At 40.8% G+C, this 17255-nt stretch overlaps 1 protein-coding gene across 4 annotated transcripts in view; it reads right to left on the bottom strand.

The window, feature by feature from the left end:
• Nucleotides 1-404: 404 nt before the first annotated feature.
• Nucleotides 405-17255, bottom strand: part of PDE1C (phosphodiesterase 1C) — a 516178-nt gene continuing 499327 nt past the window's right edge. For 2 of the 4 annotated variants that reach the window (XM_081080155.1, XM_081080146.1), the window contains exon 20: nucleotides 405-3229. Coding sequence is in view for 2 of the 4 variants with exons in the window: in XM_081080153.1 (XP_080936279.1) it covers nucleotides 3060-3229 (170 nt within the window). In the remaining 2 variants the exon portion in view is untranslated. The remainder of the gene's footprint in view (nucleotides 3230-17255) is intronic. The other 2 variants (XM_081080153.1, XM_081080154.1) reach the window with 1 other exon arrangement.

Raw genomic sequence — 17255 nt, 5'->3', positions numbered from 1 at the left:
GGTCCTTGCTATCTGCTCAGCCCTGGGCTGTGCTGAGTCAGGCACTATTAGTATCCCCATTTCACAGCGGAGGAAACTGAAATTCAGAGAAATTATGAAACTTGGTAAAGCTCACAGAGCAAACAAAAGACAAGAGTTAAGATGTAATTACAGGTCTTTCTAACCTTAAAATCTCAGTTCTTAACCATTAGCTAGCTATATGGCTTAGCTTAAAAAAAGATTCATCTTTTTTAAAAAAGCTATCAACTGTACAATCAGGAAGCATGCTGAAAAGGGTAAGTTATACTATTCATCTTGACAAGATATTCAGGACCAAACAGTGCCAAGCCGAGGGGAAATCTAACTCTTTTCAAATGAATCCCAGAATTCTGGAGAAGAAAAAGATGACTCACATACAAGAAAGTCCTTTACAAGCCTCTTTTTATTTGCTATAAGAATATATAATTTGGCATTTCTATACAATCCATTGTGCAAATAACACGGTAGGCATTTTACAAGCAATGCAGAATCTCAATATCTGTGCATTTCCCCGATTAAAATATTAGCGAGGGTTGAAAACTGACATCTTGGGATCAAAGAATACAGAGGGAGCCAACTTTCTTCCCCAGGATCATGGTTTTCATCATCAAGAAGCACCGTCTTCAAGAAGCACGGCATGTTGAAGCCTCGATACCTAAGACTGAAGGCACAGCGGGTGAGGGGAGAGATGTCATTTGTGGGGGGACCCCATTGACGTAGGAACTCAGAAACCTTTTCTGCAACTTCAAACATTCTTACATGGACAATTACTTTTGTTTCATTTTTACAAGAGTTTATTTGAGCCAAACACCTGGAAGCAAGATCTCAGCAGACTGAGAGAAAAGCTTCCCAGAATGACAGTTTGCAGTTTCTTTTATGCCTTTGGATTTAAGGAGGGAATGTAAGAAAGACTACCTGAAGGTGGGAGAAAGCCAGGTGGGGATTGGATTACAGGATAGTTAGCAAGATTATGTGGTGGTTAAGCTTATTTCAAAGGTGTCTCAACCTAGATGCACAAAAACGATGGACAAGGCTGCCTAAGGCAACGATAAGCCTTTTACCAATGAAGTGATAGGCCTGGGGTGTGAATCCCCACCATGACCTGCTCAGGTAGGAATTTATGACCAGATCACCCTGTGATCTTACTTTCAGTTAGATTGACTATAGCATGCCTTTTCCTCCACAATCTATTGGGTAGCAAGGAGGCCACTTCCTCGTGGGCAGTTTCCCTGTGTGGCCAAATGGCTCTGTGCAGCAAGCTCTAAGGCATCTGAATATGAGCAGGTAGAAATGACCTATTCAGTTAACCTAATTCAGGTGGAATAGATACGACCAGCCTGCAGAAGGGTCCTCTTGCTCAGGCACCAAGCAGGGAGCTACGAATTACAATCGTTTCCCTAACAAAAAGTCACAGTGATTTTCCTTTTTGTATAGTAATTAAATTTCCCTGCAATACTATCGTAAAGCATATTATAAATAAGTGGCTCAGTAGCACGATGGGCACTAAACTCTGGAGCTGGCTTGATGGCATAAGTGAGGTTTATGGGAAATGAACTGCAGAGAACAAAAGGAGAGAGCCAGCCTTTACAATCAGTCCCCCAAGGCTGTGGCATCAGGGCACAGCCCCTTCTGTATGTGTGTGTGTGTGGGAGGGCGGGAGGTGAAGGGGTTCCTGGAGAGCATTTCCTGGATGTGGAATCCTCATAATTACATCTATTGTGCATCTATGAGTCTCCGGGCTCAGCAACAGCATTCGGAACCTACATTATCCTTAATTGTCATCACAAAAGGCACATAGTCACGCAAAGCTGAGGCTTTTAAAGATTATTCCATCGAGACCGAGGGCCTGCGACTAGTTATAGGCCAGACAGGACATCACATCTGCCTGACAATACACCTGAAGTTTTCCACCGCAGGGGACCTTTTCTGAAGGGATCAAAGCCATCTCTGGCCTTGAAACTTTCCTTACAATTTCTACGAATTTAGTCCCGAAGTAAAAACTCTTAGAAAGACACAGTAGGGCTGACAATGCCACCACAAAGAGAAGTGAGTTATAGACTTCCATTCTAACAGCTGTGAGAGCAACTGGGCTCCCAAAGGGACTTAGAAACGTGGTCTCTTAGGAAGACGATCTGAAATTTAACTGAAAGGCATCTCCAGCCTTGTGGAGGGAAATCTTCAAATAAGGAATTCAAATTAGGTTCAGCATTTTACACCCTCCTGCCCCAGGACCACAACACCAAATGGACATATTCTGAAGTAAATCTCAAACTTAGATTCTCTGAGGCATGGACCTCTGGCTGATTTCTAGCTTTGTCTACCGTGAGTGAAAGTGAAGGATTAAAGGGAAGTAGAGCCAAAATGCATTTCCTACAAACTCACATAGCCTTAAACGAATCTATAGGCCGGAGCCACACAACAAGAACCAGAACAAGGGTCTTTACTTTTTACTGAGATCCGCTGAGTTCAGAAATACCTACGGACGCAGTTCTCAGCCTTCTTTTCCCTCTAAGATTGTTACATTCAGAAGCACAACTTTTGTTTTGGATGCATTTACTTTGAAAGTTATATACTTGGATTTTAAATGTTGCATTTGGAATTGAAAGAAAGATGTTTTTGGAAGTGTATTTCCTACATACGATGACTATTAAACCAATAGTCTTACTGGGGCAAGTCAATTTCCAGAGATACAAATAGTGGCAATGGGAGGAATTCCATTTTTTCAGAACAGGTTACATCGCTTTAATTTTGGTCCAATTTAGACTTTGAAAAATGTATACCAATAAAAGCCGCATGAGACGCGCTCTTACTGGTTTGCTGCTGAGGTTGTCATCGACCCCCAAAGCCAGCAACTGATGAGTCTAGAACAGAACAACAAAGGGGAAAATCACATAGAGCCTTCACTTTGCCCCGGTGGGGTCACCCATGATTGTACAGCCCCACGGGCCTCCGAGGCTGCTGGAGGCATATCCCGCTGCGGCTGCTGAGTGCTGAGAGGCAGATGACTGGGCCTCTCCTTCACTCCCTCTCTTCCCCTTGGTCTATTTTCTGTTCCAGTTATGTGAGATGTTCTGAATTTTTTTCATTCTGATCCTCTGATCCAGCATCTTGTACCTTGCAGGGTGCTCCTCAGTTTTCTTTGGGACGGAAGGTGCGTAAGAGCTAGACGCGTAAGCAGGGCGTTTAAAGTGCCGCAGCGGAGGCTTGATGACTGGAGGCCATGCAAAGGAAGACAGACAACCATTAGCCGCCCCCCACGTCCGGGCACAACGTCCGCGCCCCTGTACCTGTGGCTTTTCTTCAAAACCAGGAAGCAAACAGAGTTAAACTCTCTCGGGGGATCTTGTTGCTGACAAAGAAACAAGCATATTAGCATCGTGGTCATTCGCTTAAAATCAATAAAGGCAAATTCCTGGAGCTAGACGATGATGACCCAGGATATGCAGGGTTTTTTTTCTAATGAATGACTGGGTTAAGGAAGTGAGAGGGAGCAATGAGGTCACTTTGGGGAAGAGCAAAGCAAACAGAAGTGAGCAGAGCCGTATCATCAACAGCAGTCAGCACTGTATGCAAGCTTTTAGGGTTGCAGAGTGGCACCCAATCCTGAAATGCTAATACCAAGTGCACCATCGAGAGGACATTTGCAAAATATATGTTTATACAGTTCTTGTAACGAAAATAACAAAAGCTGTGAACAGACTCCTCACCAAAGAAGATATACACATGGCAAATAAAGCATAAGAAGTCACTCAACAATGTTTGTCATTAGGAAATTGCAAATTAAAACAACAGTGATATATAGTCCACACCTATTAGGATGGATAAAATCCCCCCAAAATCTGATGACACACATTGCAGGCCAGGAGTGTGTCATCAGATTTGCTCCTGCAGAGTGACAGGAGCTCTCATTCCTGCAGAGTGACAGGAGCTCTCATTCCTGCTGGTGGGAATGTAAAATGTTATAGCCACGTTGGAAGCCAGTTTGAGAGTTTCTCAAGAAGCTAGACATAGTCTTACCACATGATCCAGTAATTGTCCTCCTACGTATTATTTACCTAACTGATTTGAAAGCTTATGCCCACATAAAAACCTGTACATGAATTTTATAGAAGTTTATTCACAACTGCCAAACACTGGAAGCAACCAAGATGTCTTCAATAGTTAAATGGATAAACAAATTATAGAACATCCATACAATGGAAAATTATTCAGTAATAAAAAGAAATGAGCAGTCAAGCCATGTAAAGACATAGGTGAATCTTAGATGCGTAGTGCTGAATGAAAGAAGCCAGTCCAAGAAGGCTACATCTGTATGATTCCATTATGTGACGTTTCTGAAAGGGCAAAACAATAGAAATGATAAAAGGATCAGTGATTGCCAGGGGTTTGGAAGGAGGAAGAAAGGTTAAGTAGGTGAACACAGGGAATTTTTAGGGAAGTAACACTATTCCATATGGTACTGTAAAGGTGCATACGTGATGCTATCTAGGCATTTGTCCAAACCCATAGAACTTAGCACGAGGAGTGAACCTATATGTACACTTCAATGTATGCACATTTACAAAATAATATAGGAGGTCAGGGAACTTGCAGAATAAAATGCAGGACGTAACAAAACCATCTAACTGCATTAAAAATGCAGGAAACAACCTCACTAAATAGAGTGTGGCAAAAAGATGCTTAGTAGGTAACTTTGGACATGAGTGGGTTCTGTTAGACTAAAGGCCCACGGAGCTGCACACGAGTACTGTGTCCTGGTTGTTAAATTGTTTCCCATGGGAGCACTGGTTAACAATTTGACTACTACTCTAAATGTCTACTCGGATTGAACAACGACGTACATGGATAGTGGATGGTGAGAGCCAGGTTTCTCACTATTGGAGTGGGAACTTACAGAAAAGCAAAAGGAGGAGTTCAGAATGGTCCATGTGGCAGTATAAATTCATTCTTAATATAGATACAGATGGATACAGAGACAGATGTAGATATAGATATGGAAATGGGTAAATATGTAGATGGAGACATATAGACAGACACACACACACACAATTTCCTTGCCCCATTAGCTGACAGGACATAGAAGAAATAAAGTAGCTATTGGCCTTGACGCCTCAGGAACAAGCTTGCCTAGTATCCAGATCTTGGTTTCTAATATCATTCTCCAATAAAAGGAAGCAGGGCTCCTTATAAAAATGCCTGATTGTAGGTCTAGGAAACAAAATAGACAAGACGAACCTGAAGCATCTTGTAGTTCCAGAAAGTAAGAAAGTTTGAAAAAAAAAAAGACAGACTACAGGGACCCCCCCAATGAAAGATCTCCCAAATGGCCAAAGTTGCAACAACTTGAGCAACAAAATAAATACAGCAATATTGAATTATAACCCAAAATATAAAGTACACATCCATGAATCCATACTGATAGAGATATGTAAATAAATAATTGTGGAAAAACAGACACATCTTTCATGCGAAAGAATTTCAAATAATTCATGTAGCCAAACCTCCCTCAAGGAGGAGGGACCGTTGATCTGGGTTGAACATAGTGACATCCTTCCAGAGAGTACAGTCTAGAAAGGGGACAAAAGAGTAACTTTGCGGTGGAGAAATGTAACAGTGTTTGTTAACCCAGGAGACCAAGGTTAATATCAACAGTGACCAGTCACATTGGTCATCTGCACCCTGATTTTACGTGATCAGGGGAATGGATGTTATGTAACGAAAAGAGCATTTTACCTCTGTGGTCTTCCTCCCCAGAATACATAACCCCATTCTAATGATGAAAAAGCCACAGACAAGGCGCCACTCAGAGACTTTCTACAAAACACCTGACCAGTACTCCTCAAAACTCTCAAAGTCACCCAAAACAAGGGAAGTCTGAGGAACTGTCATAGCCAGGAGCCTAAGGAAACGTGATGACTAAATGCAATGTGTTATCGGGGCTGAGATTCTGGAATAGGAAAAAACAACCAAAGCCACTAGGTAACAACTAAGGAGATCAGAATACAGTATGGACTGTAGATCATAATAAAAGCACATCAATTAACCTGCAGATCTATACACAGAAGAAAGTGAAGCACTAAATGGTCCTTCCTCACTCTATACTCCTGGGCTCTAGCCCCATCCCCCGTCCTTCCTTTTCCCCTTCTTGCTCCTACTGATAATGTTCGGTCAATAAGACAATGTAAAAGTGAATAAAGGTAAAACCAGGTTAAATGACAATCACCACGAGAGGAGATATAGCAGTTAGGTAAAAGGTGTGAAGGGGCCGCGCTGAGGCTGACCCATTGCCTCAAACGCTAGCTCTCACTGAGGGGCCAGCGAAAGAGTGTGATAGCAGGTGTCTCAGTCTGAAGGACTAGGATTGGGGGTTAACCCTTGTTAAAAACAGCTTTGCAAATCTCTTCCAGTAACAGGAAACTGCATGGCGTTTATGATCAAGCAAAAGATCAGAAACAACTTCAATGTACAAACGTAGGAAATTGGTTAAGTTCTGGTACATTTTTAAAATACACTATTGTGATATTATGGAAAAATGGTATAGATTTCTATTAATAAAAATATGATAATGTTAAATGAAAAAAAAACAGTGTATATGATCTAACCTCATTACTATAAAAACGTAAATGTGTGCACAGAAAAATCTGTAGGAACTTACACTGAAACCATAGCAGTGATTATCTCTGAGTAGTATAAACATGGCTATTTTGTTTCTTTTTGGTTGTTTACACTTTCTAATTTTTCTAGGATGATCAGGTTTTAGTGATGCAACTTTTTACACAGAAACATACTACTAAAAATGTCTTCTACAGAATCATATATCAGAGCCATTTTACAAAACCATATATAATAGAAAGTCAGTAAAACCAAGTTGACGTTGGTTTTAGTAGTAGACCTTTAGTCTTTAGTAGTAGACCTCTCAGAGAGTGTATAGCTGAGTACTGATTTGACAACTTATAGATTAATTATTCATTCATCAACTTCTTAGAGCACCTATTGTATCCTGCTGATGTAACCATAAGCCAAACAGGCAGAAATCCCTGCTCTCAAGGGGCTTCCATTCTAGGAACCCCCTGAAACTTGTGCTTGCTTACAGAAGAAAAAAGTATGCAAGCATAGGAAGTGGTGCTTTTCCTACAAGTTCCATAGTACCCACACCAACTTGGCCTTTTGAGTTAGGCTAACGGACTTCCAGCAAATGGTCCCGCAGGGACGTAATAATATATACACAGAAGAACAGAGATTTTTAAGATCTCAGAGTGCTTAATTCTGTTTCATAGGGTAAACAAGGGATTGTGGCACAAAACACTCCACGAACAAACATAAGAACAGTCCTGTTTCCCTGGAGGATGGAGTAGAGATGGAAGAGGGCTTCAGATTCAAAGCTGATTGTTGCCAATGTCTGGACTCGCTGAATTACTGCTCTTCAAGTCACAGTCCCTCTCCATGTTCATTCTATTTTTGCTACTCAGCATGAGCCCAGCCAAAGTATTATTGAATTTCCCACTTCTCAGCATGAAGAAACATTTACCGTTTGCTGGAATTCTGATTGTCAGAACAAAAACTCTCCTTGCTGCTAGAGTCACCGCAAATGGAGTTGAACCCGCTGATAGAGATCAGCTCCCCACCGAGACTGTGGAAATACTTATATGCCTGCTGTCACCCTCACTCAAAATGTGGGGAAAAAGGAAAATGCATAGTGTTGTTTTGTATGCACTGGTTGTCTTTCCCTTCTGCGGGGGAGGGGGGGTACGGGGGGGTCGTGATTTAATGATGGTAAAAGAGCAGAGCCAGAAATGGGGATGCCATCTTGAGTTTAATGGGGACCTTTCTCTTGGGGTGCTGGTGTGGCCTCCTAAGGACTCCTCCATTCTTCTTCTGGCTACTCTTAGATATGCCTGGAAAGGGGTCTTACCCGTGCCTTTTCATTGACTGTGTACTTCCCACCGCAGAACCCAAGCAGTAGTGTTACAATCCTGGCCCACCCCCACCCCTGGAGCAAAGAAGCAAACTGGGAACAGAACCCCCTCCCCTCTATATGCTTCATTACCAGCGAGTTGGACCTTTCCTCTTGGGAACACAGTCACAAAGTCTGCTCTCGTCTCTTGGAGCAATTTACTCGGAGAAAAGGATCTAATTAGCTAATGAAGATTTGACAAAGGCACATGTTTCTGCATAGAAGGTACACTTGGGAAAGTCATTATATGTATTACTTTCAAACGTGCTTAGAAAAAAGTTCAAGACAAAAATTGACATGTCATGTTGTATGTTTCAATTACATGCAATGTTTGTTTTTCCTAAAAATCATGCTCTTTTAGGAGTTTTAATCCTCACTTGTTCAAATCTCATTTTTTCCATAAACACCACAGTTCCTCCCAAAGGTATCTATGACTTTCTCCCTTTCCTCTGCCACCACCAGACTATCTTTTATTCTCTGTCTGTGCGTCTGTCTCTCTCTCTCTCTGAGATCATTTTGTTTGGTGGCTACTTTTTTTCCTGCATGGAAAACTACTGCATAGAATTATTCTTCTTCAGGAAATAGATTGGGGTTTATTCGTAGATAAAATTGACCTAGCTGTTAGCTGGATTCAGGTGTTGAAATACAAAAGGGATTTTTGACACTCCTTGTTTGGAAACTTATTTAGTCCACTGTTTCTCAAAGTACCCTCCAATAAAGTTGTGAGTAAGAGATGTTTTGCAAGAAGCAGGGGGTTCCTCCAGTCAATTTCACTGAGTGAAAGTTAGACTAGTATTTTAATGGCAGGACTTCTCTGAGGCCTAAATAATGGAGACGTGTATTATGAATCCCTAAGAATAGCCAATAGTGTGTAGTTTTTCTCAATTTTATTAGGCTAAAGAACCCATTTTATCAGGAGTGTCTCACAGAGTGTTCAGCAGAAAACTCTCAGAAAGACTGAGGTAATTCATTGTCATTATGATATCATATCGATCTCATTAATTCAGCACACCCTATTGTTTTACCTTAAGTGAGAGCAGGCCAGAGAATGGTCACTAGTCCTGATGGAATGTAAGTCCAGCCGAATTCCCGTGAGTTACGTAACACTCTGCATTACCATCTCTGTTCTTTCAATTGCCTGCAGCTGCAGCATGACCTTTTGGAACCACTGAACTGCAGCCCTGGCAACTTCATACAAAGAATTTCTGACTCGGATACTTGCGGAAAAAATGGCGGCGTGAGGTGAGCCTCTGTAACGCTCCCCTGGAATTTACAACGAATCGGACAACAATAACTCCACAAAGGACTCCTTGCACAGCAGACAGGCAAGACGAAGAGGCCGACTACTGAATTCACCTCCAGGTGGGTGAATCGCGCGAGCGGGGGAGGAGGGAGAGGAGAAGTGCGGAGACGGAGCCGCTCGGGCGCAGGACACAGACCTAGCTCAGTGCTCGGAGCCCGCTGCTCCCGGAACTACCGCCGCTGCGGGAGAGGGAAGGACTCGGACTGCTAGGGCTCCGCTTACGGCCCACAGGGCTGAGGGGGCAGCATACAAAACCGCTGAACCCAACGCTCGCTCACGGCAGACCTCGGAGCAAAGACTGAGGGAAGAGGGCTGAAATCTGCGGTTTAAGCCCTCACTGCCGAGCGGAGAACGGAAGCCTTAGGCACGGAGACTAGCCACCCCCTCCCTACCCTCCCAGAGCTCGCCCCGCCCCCACCTGCCCGGTGCTAGAAGCGATAAAGTAGCAGTGTCGGATCAAAGGACAGAATATTTGCTGCTCTGAGAACTGTGGACCGCAGACACAGATTCGCAGCTCAACTAGTTCGGGCAAAGGGGAGGGAGCTGTGGAAGCAGGACTGGCTATGGTGGTGGTCGCCGCCATTGCTCTGGGCCACCTCTCACAACTCACCCCGCCCCTGGCCCCACCTATCTGGGCGGATCCCTGCAGGAGTAAACAGAACTGCTGAAACAAACGGGCTCTGAATCTGGTGCAGAAAGAGCTTTGGAACTCCAAAAGCTCTTCGCATACCTATCAACCTGTTGCAGAAGACACTCCTGTAGATGTCTAGGAAGAGAAATAGTAAATCAGTGATTGCCATGAATAACCAAGGCAACAAGATAGCTCAGAAAGAAAGTGAAAAGTCTCCAGAAAAGGAACTTAGAGATATGGACCTTTGTGATTTAAATGACAGAGAATTCAAGATCGCAATTCTGAAAAAACTGAACGAGATGCAAGAAAACACAGAAAGGCAGTTTAATGAACTCAGAAACACAATCAAAGAACACCATGAGCATTTTACAAAAGAGATTGAAATCTTGAAAAAGAACCAAATAGAATTTCTGGAGATTAAGAACTCAATAGAAGAAATTAACAATAAAATATCCAGCTTAGGTAGTAGGGTTGACCAGATGGAGGAAAGAATCAGTGACATCGAAGATAGGAACCTGGAATTTACACAGAGGGAAGAAGAAAGAGACTTGAGACTTAAAAGAAATGAAAGAACTCTACAAGAACTTTCTGACTCCATCAGAAAGAGCAATATAAGAATAATGGGCATACCAGAAGGAGAAGAAAGAGGGAAGGGAACAGAGAATATATTCAAACAAATCGTCGATGAGAACTTCCCAAACTTGTGGACAGAACTGGATCCTCGAATCCAAGAAGCAAATAGAACACCTAATTACCTCAATCCCAACAGGCCTTCACCAAGGCACATTGTATTGAAGCTGTCTAAAATCAATGACAAAGAAAGAATCCTCAAGGCAGCCAGGGAAAAGAAGACGGTAACTTACAAAGGAAAGCCCATTAGATTCTCATCAGATTTTTCAGCAGAAACTCTACAAGCTAGGAGGGAATGGAACCAAATATTCAAACTATTGAAAGAGAGAAATCATGAGCCAAGAATAATATATCCAGCAAAGATCTCCTTTCGATATGAAGGAGGAATAAAGACCTTTCCAGACATCCAGAAGCTGAGGGAATTTTCTAATACACGACCTGCACTACAAGAAATACTAAAGGAGGCTATTAGACCACCATCAACAGGGACAACTTGTGGCAACCGAAACATAAAAAGGGGGAGCGTAAAGGCCTGAACTGGAATATGGGAATAGAGAAAGTAAGCGTACTGAAGAAACTGGAATACTCTAAATATCAAACTTTCTTTTACATAAACTCAAGGGTAACCACTCAAAAAACATCCAAATTTGAAATATATACTCTAATAAAAGAAGAAACAGAGGGAAACATCATAGAATACCACCACACAGAAATAACAGACAACAACAAAAAGGCAAAGAAACAATGGAGACACAGCCTTACCAGAAAACTAAAGACAGAATGACAGGAAATCCTCACATATCAATAATCACCCTAAATGTAAATGGACTGAACTCACCAATAAAGAGACACAGAGTAGCAGATTGGATCAAAAAACTAAACCCAACAATATGCTGCCTACAAGAGACACATCTCAGCTACAAGGACAAGCATAGACTCAAAGTGAAAGGGTGGAAATTGACACTCCAAGCAAATGGTACCCAGAGAAAATCAGGCGTAGCCATAATGATTTCCGATGAAACAGACTTCAGGGTGAAAAAGATAACAAGAGACAAAGATGGACATTTCATAATGGTAAAGGGGACTATACAACAAGAAGACATAACAGTCATCAATATTTATGCCCCCAATCAGGGAGCACCGAAATATACCAAGCAACTACTAACAGAACTAAAGGGAGAAATTGACCAAAACACAATTATACTAGGGGACTTAAATACATCATTGACAGCTATGGATAGATCATCCAAACAGAAGATAAATAACGAAATCGCAGCCCTAAATGACACATTAGATGAATTGGACATAATTGACATATATAGAGCACTTCATCCTAAAACATCAGACTATACATTCTTTTCTAGTGTACATGGAACATTCTCAAGGATAGACCATATATTGGGACACAAAATCAGCCTCAGCAAATTTAAGAAGATTGAAATCATACCAAGCATATTCTCTGATCACAACGCTTTGAAATTGGATATCAACTGCAAAAAGAAAGCAGGAAAAAACACAAATACATGGAGATTAAACAACATACTTTTAAAGAACGACTGGGTCAAAGAAGAAATTAGAGGAGAGCTCAAAAGATACATAGAAACAAATGACAATGAAAATACATCCTACCAAAATTTTTGGGATGCCGCGAAAGCAGTTTTAAGAGGGAAATTTATATCATTACAGGCCTATCTCAAGAAACAAGAAAAATCCCAAATAAATAATCTCATGTTACACCTTAAAAAACTAGAAAAAGAAGAACAAGCGAAACCCAAGGTCAGCAGAAGAAAGGAAATAACAAAAATCAGAGCAGAACTAAATGAAATAGAGAACAAAAAGACAATAGAAAAAATTAATGTGACAAAAAGCTGGTTCTTTGAAAAGATTAACAAAATCGACAAACCCTTGGCTAGACTCACTAAGATAAAAAGAGAGAAGACACTAATTAACAAAATCAGAAATGAAAAAGGGGAAGTTATCACGGACACCACAGAAATACAAAAGATTATCCAAGAATACTATGAAGGACTATATGCCACCAAACTTAATAATTTAGAAGAAATGGACAAGTTCTTAGAAACATATAGCCTTCCAAGGCTGAATCCTGAAGAACTGGAAAATCTTAACAGGCCGATCACCAGTAACGAAATTGAATCAGTCATCAAAAACCTTCCCAAAATCAAAAGTCCTGGACCAGATGGCTTCACCAGTGAATTCTACCAAACCTTCAAAGAGGATCTAATACCAATCCTGCTCAAACTCTTCCAAAAAATTGAAGAAGAGTCAGTACTCCCTAACTCATTTTATGAGGCCAACATTACCCTGATACCAAAACCTGGTAAGGACAACACAAAAAAAGAAAACTACAGACCTATATCTCTGATGAATACAGATGCTAAAATCCTAAACAAAATTCTAGCAAATCGAATACAACAATGCATTAAAAAGATTATTCATCACCACCAAGTGGGGTTCATCCCCGGGGCACAAGTATGGTTCAACATTCGCACATCCATCAATGTGATACATCACATAAACAAAATAAAGGACAAAAATCATATGATTCTATCAATTGATGCAGAAAAAGCATTTGATAAGATACAACATCCATTTATGATTAAAACACTTACTAAAATTGGTATAGAAGGAAAATACCTCAACATAATAAAGGCCATATACGACAAGCCCTCAGCTAATCTCATAATTAATGGTGAAAAGCTGAAGCCCTTTGCTCTACGTTCAGGAACACGACAAGGTTGTCCCCTATCACCTCTGCTTTTCAACATAGTGTTGGAAGTCCTCGCCAGAGCTATCAGGCAAGAGAAAGAAATAAAAGGCATCCAAATTTGGAATGAAGAAGTTAAATTGTCACTCTTTGCAGATGACATGATGCTATATATAGAAAACCCTAAAGACTCCACCAAAAAGCTATTAGAAACAATCAATGAATACAGTAAAGTTGCTGGCTACAAAATCAACATACAAAAGTCCATTGCTTTCCTATATACCAACAATGAAATCTCAGAAAAAGAGATAGAAAAAACAATTCCTTTTGCAATTGCAGCAAAAAGGATAAAATACCTAGGAATAAACTTAACCAAGGATGTGAAGGACCTATATGCTGAAAACTATAAGACATTTTTGAAAGAAATTGAAGAAGACACAAAGAAATGGAAAGACATTCCGTGCTCATGGATTGGAAGAATCAACATAGTTAAAATGGCCATATTACCCAAAGCCATATACAGATTTAATGCAATCCCCATTAAAATCCCAATGGCATTTTTTAAAGAAATAGAACAAAAAATCATCAGATTTGTTTGGAACCACAAAAGACCCCGAATAGCCAAAGCAATATTAAAAAAAAAGAACAATACTGGAGGTATCACACTCCCTGATTTTTCCTTGTACTACAGGGCTACAATAATCAAAACAGCTTGGTATTGGCGGAAAAACAGACACATAGACCAATGGAATAGAATTGAGAACCCAGAAATAAAACCACATAAATATGGACAGATAATTTTTGACAAAGAAGCTAAAAACATACAATGGACGAAAGACAGCCTCTTCAATAAATGGTGCTGGCAGAATTGGATAGCTACGTGCAAAAGAATGAAACTGGACTGCTATCTGTCACCATGTACCAAAATTAATTCAAAATGGATCAAAGACTTAAGCATAAGACCTGACACAATAAACTGCATTGAAGAAAACATAGGTACTAAACTTATGGACCTTGGGTTCAAAGAGCATTTTATGAATTTGACTCCAAAGGCAATGGAAGTAAAAACTAAAATAAACAAATGGGATTATATGAAACTGAAAAGCTTCTGCACAGCAAAAGAAACTATTGACAAAATAATGAGGCAACCAACTGAATGGGAGAAGATTTTCGCAAACAGTTCCTCTGATAAGGGGCTAATATCCAAAATATACAAGGAACTCATGAAACTCAACAACAAAAAAACAAACAACCCAATTGAAAAATGGACAGAGGACCTGAAGAGACATTTCTCCAAAGAGGATATACAAATGGCAAATAGACATATGAAAAAATGCTCAACATCGCTAATCATCAGAGAAATGCAAATGAAAACCACAATGAGATATCACCTCACCCCAGTCAGAATGGCTTTCATCAACAAAACAAATAGTAACAAGTGTTGGAGAGGCTGTGGAGAAAAAGGAACTCTCATACACTGTTGGTGGGAATGCAGACTGGTGCAGCCGCTATGGAAGGCAGTGTGGAGGTTCCTCAAGAAATTACGAATAGAATTACCATATGACCCAGCAATCGCTCTCCTGGGTATCTACCCCAAAAATATAAAAGCATTTCTCTATAGAGACACGTGTACTCCAATGTTCATTGCAGCTTTGTTTACGGTGGCCAAGACATGGAAACAACCAAAATGTCCTTCGATAGATGAATGGATAAAGAAGTTGTGGTACATATACACAATGGAATACTATTCGGCGTTAAGGAAAGATGATATAGGAGCATTTGTGACAACATGGATGGATCTCGAGAGAATAATGCTAAGTGAAATAAGTCAGACAGAAAAAGCAGAGAACCCTATGATTTCACTGATATGTGGTATATAAACCAAAAAGAACAAGACAAACAAATGAGAAACAAAAACTCATAGACACAGACAATAATTTAGTGGTTACCAGAGGGTAAGGGGGTGGGGGGTGGGTGATGAGGGTAAAGGGGATCAAATATATGGTGATGGAAGGAGAACTGACTCTGGGTGGTGAACACACAATGGGATTTATAGATGATGTAATACAGAATTGTACACCTGAAATCTATGTAAATTTACTAACAATTGTCACCCCAATAAAATTAATAAAAAAAAAAAAAAAAAAAAAAAGAATTTCTGACTCCCTATCTCCGAGGACTACCCACAAAGGCAGCTACCTGGTTTACTCTTAGCTTCTGAATCAATCCTAATACTGGCACCTTTTTTAATGAGAAGTATTGGACATGTGTTTTCTTCTCTTTCAAAGATAATGCCACAATATGACCTTTGCAAAAACCATTTCCATTTATAGACATTTTCTATCTACATTTACATGCACACACGTGCACATACACACATGCACACAAACACATACACAAAACTAACAAGATAAAAAATAATCATTTAATGCCTCTTCAGTGTTGTTCTACATGAAGGACAAAATCCCACTGCCACGCATTCAATTCCTAAAATCAGTGCCTATTTGTGTCTGAAATCTGATGGAAAGTCCTTATGAAAATGCACAAAAATCATCCATGAGCTTTGAACATCCAGGGATTGGAAAGTTAACATCAGCTGTATTGAGGACGGAATAATATAAGAACTGAGACTGTGATTTTCATTTCAGGACCTGCCATGGTATAAAAAACTCTGCCATACATTGTGTACTAAGCGCAATGCTAAGAATTTAACTTGAACTAGCCTTTCGTCCTCACTACATTCCTACCAGGCAAGCACTCTTTCTTCTCCTGCCCTTTTGGGATGAGGAAACTGAGACTCAAAGAGTTTAAGTAACTAACTTGCCAGAGTTTACAAAGCTCGGTGCAGGAAGTCTGGGTTCTGGCTTCACATCCAAGCGGTCCGACTTCAGAGCCTGTCCCCCTTATTTAAATTAACCTTGGACCAAAGTTCAGAGTAAGTTTAAAAACAACGGTAACAAGTGAAAAGAGTCCAGGTCAAATTGTACCTCATTTCCACTGTCAATATTTGAGTATGTACCCATGTAATATAAAGGACTCTTGAATATCCTTGTTAGCAACCATAATCATCCTTCCTCCAAAGCAAAAGCAGATCGCCGCCCACCCTTAATACAATTTGTGTCGTAATGGTTCGGGAAGGAATTACGATGGAACAGTCCTGGCTCTCTTAAGTAACTGCTCTTGTCTCTTGCCTCACCTATGCCACGTTGGAATGTTAACAGGTATTCCGAAAGTCCAGGCCACTGGAGACAAGCAATCAAGCCATGTGAGTTCCAGGACCTTGGGTGAAATTTTTACCTCAAAGGTTTTCACCCCTGGCTACACAGGACAACCACCCATCATATATGTTTTACAAGACTCTGGCTGTCTAAGGACTTTACCTCAAGAAAATGAGAATGCTGAATAATCTACTGGTTCCGTATTTGAAACTCACAGAGCAAAGAGCGCAGAGAACAAGAAGCTTGTTGTCTGAGAAGGTATCCAGAAGGAGCAGAGTTGACACAGCCTGAACCCAGCTACTACCCAGTATGGGAAGATGACCCGACCAGTCTTTCCAGGTCCACAGAGAAATATACGTCCACAGGGAAAAGAAAAACCCCATAGTTTTGTTGCCCTTCATCCACCTGATGCTGTTTGCCTTCACCTGCTGTTCTCAACCCTGGTTGCGTATCAGATCACCTGGGGAGACTCAAAATTTACTGATGTCCAAACCCTCCCGACCAAGAGCCTCTGAAATAACCAGTTATTTTAAATAACCAGTTGTTATTTTAACAACATAAAAGCATTGTATGTTTGTAAGGCCCAGTGGCTCTAATGTGTAGCCAGGTTGAGAATCACAGGCTTAAGTGTTGAGTTTGTTCTGAAAACAAGTCAGCTTACACTTCAGTTTCGAGGGATGCTTGGGGCAGCTGACAGGGTCTGGTCTTCACATACAGGAGTTATCAACGCTGCACATGGCAGGAAATGAACCCATGAAATCTGCTTTGAAGAGAGG

Source organism: Rhinolophus hipposideros (assembly GCF_964194185.1).
Source record: "Rhinolophus hipposideros genome assembly, chromosome: 18".
In the NCBI taxonomy this organism is placed as follows: domain Eukaryota; kingdom Metazoa; phylum Chordata; class Mammalia; order Chiroptera; family Rhinolophidae; genus Rhinolophus; species Rhinolophus hipposideros.
Note: the sequence above shows the minus strand (reverse complement) of the source record. Positions and strands in the feature narration are given on the sequence as shown.